A 12113-nucleotide genomic window follows, 5' to 3' on the forward strand; every position below is an offset into this window, starting at 1 on the left:
AATTTTCATAAATTCCCTGACATCCTTGTGTTTATTGCTGTTTAACTGCTACACATTCAGTGAAGTTACAGATTTCTCAGGGCTTGACCCTTTCTCTGTATAGTAATGGAAATTATGGGGTCTGTGTGTTAATTGAAAGTTTTATTGAGGAATAAGATGTTTTGTAAAATGCTTGCCCTGCTGAAATAAAGAAGACATTCACTTGGAATCAGTTTTTAGCTTAGAATAAATCCATTTCAACATGTTCTATTTAGTAACGCTTTTCAACACTAAAGGCATATGTTAGTTATATATCATGTCCCTAAATCCTGATTTACATTTTAATACTCTGTGTTGCATTTTTTTTCAAATTAATTGTATCATTTGGGTTGTACTGTTGATTGCTCTTGGATATTAAAGAAAATAGACTAACAATGAAGTTATCAGAACATTGTGAAAATTAAAACAGATCATTAACACAAATCTTCTGTGCTTTGAAATCGGTGTGATGATTAGAAATCAGAATGCTTTTATATTTTTCATTCCTGTTTCCTGATTTATTTTCTTTCAAAGCTCAAATAAGTGCACTGCTTACAGAGTACTTTAGTCAATATACAATTAGGAAACTTCTTTGCATGATTGCAGCAAAAGGTTATTTTGAATTACACAGTGTTGTAAATGTGCCCATAAATGGGAGCAGGTTGATTTTGTATTTCTTACCTTGAACTCCAAAGGGAGAAAAGCAGGTCAGAATATAATCCATCAGTGACTCAAAACTCATAGCATTACATAAGATTTTACTGATGGGAGTAGAATCAATGTGTTTTAGCCCTATTTGATATTTGGTAATCAGTTTGATAGATAAAGTACGCAAGTGCTTAGCAGTGATCATAATTTAGGAATTAAACTTTCTTCATTAGAAAACAGTCTTTAAAAATCAATTCTTTTTCTAGTGGAATAAAGATATTTTGTTAACCAGTAGCCTGTTAGACAAATTAGATATTTTTAGGCTATCTTGTTGTAGCACTTTTTTCCTGATTTAAAAACAAAAAAGGCTTTTAAAAGATGCTCTACAGAATGGAAATCAGAGATATTTCATATTTTTGTCTAAATGTGATTATCTAATAATGGTTTTCTTGCAGTGTTAGGTTCCTCAGTTTTTTAAATTCATATAACACTGGGGTGATCTAGTAGTGTAGTCTGCTAATAAAAATAATCAAAATGAAGGACTTAGTTAACAGAGAATATCCCACTTTCTCTTCAGGTATAAATAACTTACACCTTTCCCGTGAATTTCCTGAATAGCCAAGAAATTCTCAGAGGATTCAAGGAAGAATAATATTAATTTAGAATCATGGAATGGTTTGGGTTGGAAGGGACTGTAAAGACCATCTCATTCCAACCCCCTGCCGTGGGCAGGGACACCTTCCACTATCCCAGGTTGCTCCAAGCCCTGTCCAACCTGGCCTTGAACACATCCAGGGATGGGGCAGCCACAGCATTTCTGGGCAAGAAGGTTGTGAATTACTTATATATATACAATTGTTTCTAATTTTATTTATCTATTTGGATTTAGAGCTACTAGAAATTTCTGTAATATTTATTTTTTCAGAAACTTGGTAGATAGTTTTGCCAAGAAATGTTGGACCCGATGATCTTTGAGATCCCTTCCAACCTGACATTCTATGATAAATATAAAGTGTCTAAAGGAGGACAATGAGGATGGTGAAGGGCCTTGAGGGGAAGTCAGGTGAGGAGCATCTGAGGGCACTTGATCTGTTCAGCCTGGAGAAGAGGAGACTGAGGGGAGACCTCATTGCAGCTCCTGAGAGGAAGAGGAGGGGCAGGCACTGCTCTTTTCCCTGTGGTGACCAGTGACAGGAGCTGAGGAAATGGCCTTCAGTTGTGTCAGGGAAGGCTTCGCCTGGGTATTAGAAAGAGGTTCTTCCCCCAGAGGCTGGTTGGGCACTGAACAGGCTCCCCAGGGAAGTGGTCACAGCACCAAGGCTGCCAGAGTTCAAGAAGGATTGGCAGGATACTCTCAGGCACATGGAGTGACTCTTGGCGATGATCCTGTGCAGGGCTAAGGCTTGGACTCATTGATCCTTGTGGGTCTCTTCCAACTCAGCACATTCTGTGATTCTGTTGAAATAAGACACGCTTAGAAAACACCAAGAACCCACATTATGCTCATCATTTCCCATTTCCTTTTGCCTTTTAGAACAAGATCATTCTGGACCCGATGACCTTCAGCGAGGCTCGGTTCCGGCCGTCCCTGGAGGAGAGGCTGGAGAGCATCATCAGCGGGGCAGCGCTCATGGCCGACTCCTCGTGCACACGGGACGACCGGCGGGAGCGCATCGTGGCCGAGTGCAACGCCGTGCGCCAGGCGCTGCAGGACCTGCTCAGCGAGTACATGAACAACGTAAGTCACGCTCTCAGTACGTTGGCAGTGCTTCCTTCAGCCTTCCCGAGCCAAACTTACTGGTCTAATGTCTCACTGAATAATGCGTCTTTATAGCACGAGTTAAGGGGTATCTATAAATAATAATTACAAAGACTTATATATTTTTAGGATATATTTTTACATTTATAATTAGATTTATTTAGAAATTTATATTTATATATAAAATATGTAATCATATTACAATTATAATTATATATAACTAAAATAATATGTGATTACAATTAAATTACTATTTAAATTTATATGAAGATTATGCATATTTATAATGGTAAATATTATTGAGTTATATATAATATATATTTATGTTGTATAGATATCTAGAATTATAGATAACTAGAATTATACATTATATAATATACAATATATTATATAATATAAACTAGATAACATATATAATATAGAATATATAACATTTTTATATATGTATATATAACATTATATATTTATATATGTAAAATACATATAATTATATAAATATAATTATATATAATATAATATATATATTTATACTATATGTAATTATAATTACATTAGAATACAAATTTATATGAAAGTCATACACAGTATGATGTCAATTAAATAATAGTAATTATTGAATTATTGATAATATATTTAGATTATAATTAGAATTATATACAATATTGGTATATATGTATTTTAAGTGTAGTTAAAATGATATATAATTATAATGAAGTTATAATTCAAATTTACAAAAATACAAATCATATCAATTAATATTTTAATTATGAAACTTTTTAATAGTAATTCTCTTTGAACTGTTTCACCTTTTAATGGTAATGCTATTTGAATTACTGAACTTTTTAATATATTGCAAATTGCTTGGTACAAGCAGAAGCTCATCGGGACGGTTTTTTATTTATGAAGAAACTCCGTGCTCCCCATGAGTTATGCATTAAGTTCCTTCTTATGTAATAAGTAGTCAACAAGCATTTCTTTGGAGGCAGAATGCTTTTTGTGATGAAAATAATGGTAAGCAGTGTAACTGGGAAATGGCCTAAGAATTATTTTCTTATTGAAGGTGAATACAGTTAATTTTCAACATTGTGTTTGATATTTAGGATGTGACCTGTAGATACTCATGAGAGGTTGTCTGTTATGTTACTAAACCACGGAAGGTTTTCACTTGCTGTTGGAACTGGGAAATACTCAGTTACCATGAAAGTAGGGAGTGTAGCTCTAGTGCTGTTCTCACAGTCTCAAATACAACTCTCTGTGTAGGGTTTCCAGAGGTGTTAAATTGTTCAGCATGGTGTTACCTGGCAGTGCATAACCTTTGTTGTGCATAATTTATCCCAGAAAATTCTCTCCACCCAACACTGTGTGTTAAAGCCCGTAAGTACTATCGCTGTGCCCTTTGGAGGATGTGGGAGAAAGTCTGAAGCAACGTCAACAACCTGTTTTAAAATGGAAATGTGTGCTAAGAGGCATCAAACTGAGCATCCTCTACTTTGCTGTTTCTTGTCTTTGGTTGCTCTCAGAGTATCAGGTGGCAGATTTTGATCCCATTTGGTGGAATCATCAATATAAGGCTGAAGAGACTGTTCAAGGATGGACCTTTAAGGTTGTTATTTTCATTGGTACTGTTATAGTTGGTAGAGTGATACAGTGAGGTATCAGCAGTGCAAACTTCAGTCCTTTAGTCATTTCATTGTACAGTTCAAACTTAAATGTTGTTTTTTAAAGATATTATTCCGTATAATTGAGCCACCTCAAGGAATAGATGTTTGATGGCGCAGAACTGAGAAGCATTATTTGCTTTTTAGTTTTTGTGAAGTGATAGTTGACAGGTTCTTGTGAAAACTTGAATGAAAGCAAAGTTTGTGCTGCTGTGTTACGGGTTAGAAGTTGTAAAGAGAACATTAAATAACAGGTGATGAGGCTGTGGTGGAAGAGAAAGTGTTGGATTGCTTCCTACAGAATCTTGCTCCTTAGAACTATTACTGATAAGTGCAATCTTTAAAGTTCTTTCAAAGAAACTGTCAGTACAGATTAATTGTGGCTTCTTATTTTACTCTTTTTCAGTACACAGGTTTTTGGTAATGATGCAATTTGTCCTTGGACCAGAAACATTCTTATTTTATTTCTGACCACATTTACAGAGGGAAGCGAGTTTTAATTTAAAAACTGTGGGCCTTTATGACCATACTGAAGGTTGCTAATACAGTTTCATTGTTTTTACTTAAACACATAATGGTGTGAGCAGCTGGTTTTATGGTTTCCACAGTATGGTTTTTGAAATAGTCTTTCTCCTTTTTTCTTTTTCCTTTTTTTTTTAATTCTTAATCTGAGCTGCACAATCTCTGGGTTTTTTTATTATTATTTTTCTGCTTTATATTGAAATGTAATCAACTTAATCTACTTTTACATCTATTGAGTAAACATTATAAGAACGGAATATATATTTAAATTACATAAAATGAAGTACTTCTAATCTTAGCACATCTGGGATGGTAGAATTTGAGAATAATACTGCATCAAATGTTGTTTTCCAAACTGATCTTTGCAGATACAAGGGATGGGATTCAGTTTACAGATCGAGGCCTAAATTTAGGTTTCAGTATATAGGTACAGGAGATAGACCAATACTGCCTGAAGAGCCATTCAGCTGACAACTGTTATGATCTAATATGGGCAGGGGATAAGTTAAATATCTCTTAACTCCTCTGATATGGTAACTAAATTCCCATAACTAGGATAGATCAGATCCCTGGCTTTTAGGCAGCTCCTGTTATCTAGGGATTGAATTTTATCTGTGGCAGAATTTGCTTTAGTATTAAACCATTTCTTTGAAACCTGGGGATAGATCTTCTTGGGTTTGCAATAATGCTGAGCATGTCCCACATAACAAAAGGTTTCACTTGGAAGGTGTTTAAAGGCGTGGATGAATCTCAAAAGGGTGAATGGCACACACCAAACATGACACAGTTCTAAGTCTGATCAAGACTTGATTTGCCAAAGAGGAGCATCTTTAACATCGTCTGCCCATGCAGCCTTAAACCACCACAATGCTGCTCTTGCTTTAAGAAAGTAATCAGACGTTCATATTTTGGTTTGTTTTTTTTTTCTCTTTGATGATATCTGGAAAACGATGGATCATTTTTTGGCTGATGAGTTTTGATCAAATGTGTGTAGAACAATGTAAATATTTTGTGGTTGTGTTTTAAGGATGGGGACAATGAATTGCAGGGCACTGGAAATATGCTGTTCAGTCAATGTTAGTTCAATCCTTCTCCAGCTTAAAATAGTTTCATTTTACTCATCTGCTTCTATGATTTGGGTTCAGAGGGGTGTTTTTTACTGTATACAAAAAATTTCTATTTTTTGGTAGTTAAGTAGCTTCTGTACACCCTTTTAGCTGCTGGACATTTGCACTGCAAATCCTATAAATTGATTGTGGTTTGTGTTCTGTTTCATATTAAATTTTCTTGAAAACTGAGTAAAATATCGAGTGCAAGAGAACGTTCTGAGAATGAAAATGCTGCTTTTGAAGCTTCACTGATCTTTGGCTTTTGCATCAGTGGATGGTATTGCAGGCATGAATCAGGAACTGGAAGATTTGCAGGCAGCTTTTAAGTACATCCATCACATCTCCAGGTGTATTCTCTGCACCTGTGAACTGTTTTATCTTTAGGTGCTTTACCCAAATTTAGTGGATCAAGATGCTCTGCTACATGGGCAGGGAGAGTCTAACACACATGACAATGTTGCTTTCCCTGTTTGTCCAACTGCTTTTTATGGATCCATCAGAGGCTAACAAGTAGATAACAATGTTCTTACTACAGTTTGTTCTATGCCAGGCTGAAAATCTCTCTGTGTATTACCCAGAGTTTTATAAGAGTAAATTAAAAGTCTTTTACACTTTGGAAGACTAAACAGACACCACAGTTGACTTAGCTCTTGGTGAGGAGGGCACAAGATTGGTGAAATGAACTTTACAAGCTGAAGGATATTAGTTTTAAAAAAAAGGCAGATACTTTCAAAACGTTGGCAACCAAAGAAAAACATGACAAGAAATTCTGTAAAGAGAAAGGTAGGGCAAAATTCAAATTAGATGAGTAAAAATAATGCTGTTTTCCCCTTTGTATTATTTGCTGTTATAAAAGGAGAAGTGTGTTTTGGTTCCTCCTTCCTTCTCCTCAGATAAATGTTGATTTGTCCTGTTTCCTACCTGTAAAATAAGGGTTTTTTAATTAGTCTATACACTCTGTACTAGTTCTATGAATAACTATATATTTGTATAGTATATTGCATTGACTGGAGTCTCACAGTACATAAACCCTCTACAAGGGAGATCCCTGGGAGTTCTCTGCAAGAACTTCTATGGAAATGAGATGTAAACTGTTTCACTATTATTTGTAAATCTAGAAATATGTATTTACTTCTTTTGTCTTATCAGTAACTTTTACAAAATATTTTCCCAGCATGGTATCTATTATTTCTCTGGTGAACTCTTCTGAACTTTAAAATCTGCATTTTTGGGAGGCAGGGTTCTTAGTCTGCTGGATCTTGTGACTTTTTTCCCCCCAGTCTCTCAGAGAAAATTGATAGAGTGTTTTTCAGCTTCTTATGTATGTGATAAATCCCGTCATTTATTTCAAAATAAAATTACATTTCTAGTCTCTGTCCTACAGAGAAGAACTAAATACAGCTCCACAGAAGCTCTTACTGCAATTGCTTTCCATTTGTCTAAATGAAAGCATTATTTAACGGATGGTTAGCTCTGATTGGGGTCTAGTTTCCTGCTGGTTTGCTCTCCTGGATCCTTCCTGATTTGTATTGCAGGCTGTCAGGGAGCAAAAATACCAGAAACCTGGGATTTCCAGCTCCTAAACCCAGACTCCTGGGTTAGAAATACTCTGCCAAACTCAGAACCCAGGACTGGGCACCCTTTCTAGCAAGACTCGGGGTGCTCTCGTGTTGATGTCTGATCAAGATAAGAAAGAAAGGAAATTATATCTCTAGAAAAATAGACTTAAAAAAGGATGCTTTGAATTCCCTCTGACATCATCAGATGTCAGCAAAGACAGACTGAATTTTGGCTTGCTGGGGTGTGTCAATGAGAAATTTGGAAAGCAGTTGACAAGTGAGTAAGCTGTGAGTGTTAAAGACCTCTGTAATCACTCCAGTACTGGGTTGGCATTAGTTCAAATCTGCATTTGAAAAGGCATTTCCCAGCTGGTTCAAATATGAGATTGTCTTCTAAAAGCCTTGGGCTTATTTCTAAGCCAACCTGCATTCCCCTGCCTTCCTTCCCCTCTCATCCGGTGCTCCTGCTCCCAGTCCCTGCCAACATTTCAGAGGAGCTTGGGGTTTGTTTTTATTGTAATTGGCTTTTGGGACAGAGAATATTTCTATTTATCCAAGTGGAATGAACAATCCTTTGTGGAGTCTTTGTATTACTCCTGATGATTTAATATTTAGATGCATTGGAATGGGTTGCCCAGTGGAGCAGCATATCTCTCTCACTGGAGATATCCAAGGACTGTCTGGATGCAATCCTGTGCAATGTGCTCAAGGATGACCCTGCTTTACTATAGGAATAACACTGCTCAGTGTTTTCTCTTTGGAATCTTATTCTCTGAAGTTACTACTCATTCCTGATGTCTGCTCACTCTAGCTGAGTTGCTATAGGCTGTAATTCCTGTTTCCTACGGAGGAGAAAATGCCATTTTTTTGAAAATACAGAACACCAGAAGAGGGGATGAGAGAGCACAAGCCTGCTGGCAGCTTTTCTTCACAAATATACCAGTAAAAAATTGGAATTGCTCAGAGGAAAAACATGAAAATGAAATGTCCTTAACAGACAGCTGGTTATTGTGCTTGATTGGAGAGTGAAAAACACGGCAGCGACTGGAAATCTATAAACTCTCCAGATACTGTCAGCTGTCACATTTAACAGCTTCATCTGAGTCCATATTTAAGAGCAAAGCAATAATTGGTGTGTACGTTTCAGTTCTGGGCTGACTTGTGCGAGGTTAATCTGGGTGACAGTGAGCAGTAAATTACAGTTATGAGACAGAGAAATGTCCACAGCTGTCCTGAGCTGAGGAATTGGGGATGAGTGACAGGAGATTGACTGCTGGATCAGCAGCCTCCATGGATTCAGGCACGACTGGCTCAGCAGGAGAGTTTTTCCATGGGTACTGTTGTTGAGTTCCCGGCTGGATGAATAGAGGACACGGGCTTGTTTAAAGCTTCCTACTGTATTTCAGGCTGGGGATTAGCTATTTTGCTATTCACCTGGCTCTTTTGGAGGTTATATGAGCAGTTTTGTCTTTCTTTACTAGAAAGAAACAAGTGGGAACACAGTAGTTATTACTGGAGGAATAGGATATGTTCCCAAATGGGCAAATGTTTTATGCATTACGGGCAGTTTAGGTTTCTTTGCATTTCTGCATCCCTGCTGAGTGCCTGCACTGCTCATGACTGTACATAAATCACTGTCTAAATATGCTGCCTGCAGTGTGACTTGAGACACCTTTTCAGGAACACTCTGTCCCTTTTTTTGATGGTGTCAGGGCCCCCTCATAGGGGATGTCCATTATTTTTCAGTAGATTTATAGAAATGCTGCATCATTTCCAGTTGCACAAAGTGAGTTTTGATTCATTTATTCATTCCTGTATTTTCTGGTTTTGCAATTTTATGTTCAGAGGTTGTTGTGTTTTGCCTACCAGGCTCAGAGAGCCACACTGGTGTTTGCTGTCAGCAACAAATAAAAAAGCTGCGTGAGAAGATGAGATTTCATGGCTTGGAAATGAGAAATATGCTAATAATTTGTCCTGACTTCAGGTTCTGGTGGTTGGAAGTTTACACAGTGGTGTTGCAGCTGTTTGGATGAGTAGATTTTTAAACTTACTGAAGTAATTTACTCTTTACAATGACCTGAAAGGAAATTGTAGCCAGATGGGGGTTGGCCTCTCATCCCAGGGAGATACAGACAGGACAAGAGGAAACAGCCTCAAGTTGTGTCAAAGGAAGTTTAGTATGGATACTAGGGAAAATTTTTTCACTGAAAGAGTGTTTAAGCACTGGAACAATCTGCCCAGGGAAGAGGTGGAGTCACCATTCCTGGAAGTGTTCAGAAAATAAGCAGATGTTGCATTTCATGATAGTGGGTGGTACTCGGCTGAAAGTTGGCCTTGATGAGGTCTTTTGCAGCCTTAATGATTCTGTGATTCTAATAATTTTGTGAGAAAATGCTGTTTCTGAGCCACAGTGATTTCCCTTGGTGGTGTTGACTGGAGAACATTTTGCCTCCTTTTTGATCTTTGACTTTAAAGGCAGACCATGATATGTCATTGTAAAAGTTTTGTATGTCATGTTAAAGTGTAAATAAATCACGTGAGGCTTTTGGAGTCTAAGGCTGAATTGCCATATTAGGTTGAGCGATGTATCCAAGAAGATACTTCCCTCCAAATTAGCATGGAAATTTCCTACACTGACAGTTAATCCAAACCTGATTTTCTTGGTTCCTCTAGTGCTTAGTCTGCCTGGGCCTCTGTTACTCCAGCATTTAAATTGAGGTCTTGTCAATCTTAATTCATTAAAGTTTAAATGTCTTGCCATTTCCACATTTAGAAATTCTGCAGTAATTGTATAACTGTAGTGTTTGAGCATTGAAGGGTGTGCAAAATGTCTATATTTTCGAAGACGTAGGATTTCTCTTTTTTTGATTTCTGTAAAGACCACCTGAATCTCCTCAGCACTTGTACTGACTTTTTGCTGTAACTGAGCAAATACTGAGTGGCTTTGGTTTGCCCTTTGAACAGAAAACTGGGGAAAAAAGGCGTGTGGCAGAATGAAGTGAGCACGACTGTCGTGGAGAATATGGTGTGGGATTTAATTTTGATGGTTTTTGGTTTGTTTCTGACCAACAACCCAAACTGCTTTCTTATAAAATACTATATTGATTTTTTACATGCCATAGATGGGAATAAATAATTTAGTAAGTGGACCCCAAGTTCATCAGTACTCCAGAAAACTTGCCTTTTTTGGCAGATGTGTTTGTTATTCCTCATTGTTTTACCTCATACATTTAGGCGTGCGTGCAAATTTTCTCGCTGTACTGTTGGTACCTTATCAGAGGATTTGCTCATTTTAAACCTAGTGTATTCAGAGAAAAAAACACAAACAAACTGAAAGCACACCAGCCCCCCCAAAATTCCATTTTCTTCTAATATTTTCATTATTTACCTCCTTTTATTTTGCATTAATTAGTTTTTGGGGTTTTTGGTTTTGTTTTTGGTTTTTTCCTAATGTGTGTTCCTGCAGAAGTAATGACTTCTGCACCAGTGCTTTTAATATGCTGGAAAGCATCACCTTAATCTTTGCAAGACTTAGGCTGTCTGAAAATGATGTTGTTAAAGCTATTTGTTCACCTGTAGAAAAGTCCTCCATCAATCTTGTCTCTATGGTGTGATTCATAACCTCTGTAATTTTTCTTTTTCCTGAAGGTAGCATTTATGGGCGATTAATTTGTTGTTTTTCCATGCCTGCAAGTCAATATCAGTATGAGAGAAGTTTATAATGCTTTTTATACCTTACCAATAACAATATGATTATTAGCTCTATGTGTACCTGCTTTGGGTATCTGGATCTAACTTTCAATATTTACACAATCCAGATTGACATCGTTGTGTTTGTATTCTTTTGGATGCAAAGAAAAATATTCCCAGTGCATATGGAATGATTGGAAGTGAATCAAAATAAAGGAAACATGGACCTACTGAAATTAGAGAGCTTTCAGAAAACCTCATCAAAAAATCTGTGTCTCCTGGAAGGCTGCATAACATTTTCTGTTCACTTCAGGTGTGCTTAATGTGATCGGATTTTGATAATCTAGATAAAGAGTAAATTAGCAATAAACATTTATTTCTCTGAGCAGCCTGGTCTAGTGGAAAGTGTCCCTGCCCATGCAGAGGGATGGGATTAGTTGGCCTTTAAAGGTCCCTCCCAAACCATTTTGTGACTCTGGGATTCGTTAAAAGCTGGTAATAAGTCCCGTTGAAGTAGGGGAAGGATAGAGGATGTGATGTGAAATTCGGCCCATTAGTACATTAGATCATCGTTTTGACAGTCAAGGATTCCCTTCACCTCAAGCAAAGGTCAAAACTTTTTGTTTAGTGATGTCATTGCAATATTTACACTGTGATTACCAATCTAAACCACAGAAAACACACCAGTCGTGTGTGCAAACCTGCAGTTTACGTGCCCTGCATTGGTTTGAAGGATTCTTTTTGTTGTTTCTTTACACCAGAAATGTTTCTACAAATCAGAGCAAGGCTCTGTAAGTCGGTGATGGAGAAATTCGCTTTAATTTAGGGAATTCTCAGCTGAACTGCTGATGTTGGATGTCCAGAAGAGGGCACACTTGCACATCAGAAGTGTTTTGTGCATCACTGAAGATCTACGTGGTGTGGCTGTGATCCGGGAAAATGTAGTAATACCCAAAAGGAAGAGGTTACCTTGTTAGTAGCTATGGGATCGCTAGCAAAAAATAGATTCAAAAGGGTGTTGGGGGAGAAAAAGTGCATTTTAATCATATTAATATTAAGTGGGTGAACTATCAAACAGAAATGTGGTGGCAAGTTCCACTTGCATTTTTTAAAAGGCATTTATTTTGCTTTCAATAAGGAATTTGGCAGA

General features: G+C 37.2%; 1 protein-coding gene across 6 annotated transcripts in view; it reads left to right on the forward strand.

The window, feature by feature from the left end:
* Positions 1–12113, forward strand: part of CTNNA2 (catenin alpha 2) — a 492427-nt gene that overhangs the window by 146094 nt on the left and 334220 nt on the right. For all 6 annotated transcript variants that reach the window (XM_027691274.1, XM_027691275.1, XM_027691276.1 and 3 more), the window contains one exon: positions 2201–2404. In XM_027691274.1, coding sequence (XP_027547075.1) covers positions 2201–2404 — 204 coding nt within the window. The remainder of the gene's footprint in view (positions 1–2200; positions 2405–12113) is intronic.

This window comes from Neopelma chrysocephalum, unplaced genomic scaffold, assembly GCF_003984885.1.
Source record: "Neopelma chrysocephalum unplaced genomic scaffold, ASM398488v2 Primary Assembly neopelma1_83, whole genome shotgun sequence".
Taxonomy (NCBI): Eukaryota; Metazoa; Chordata; class Aves; order Passeriformes; family Pipridae; genus Neopelma; species Neopelma chrysocephalum.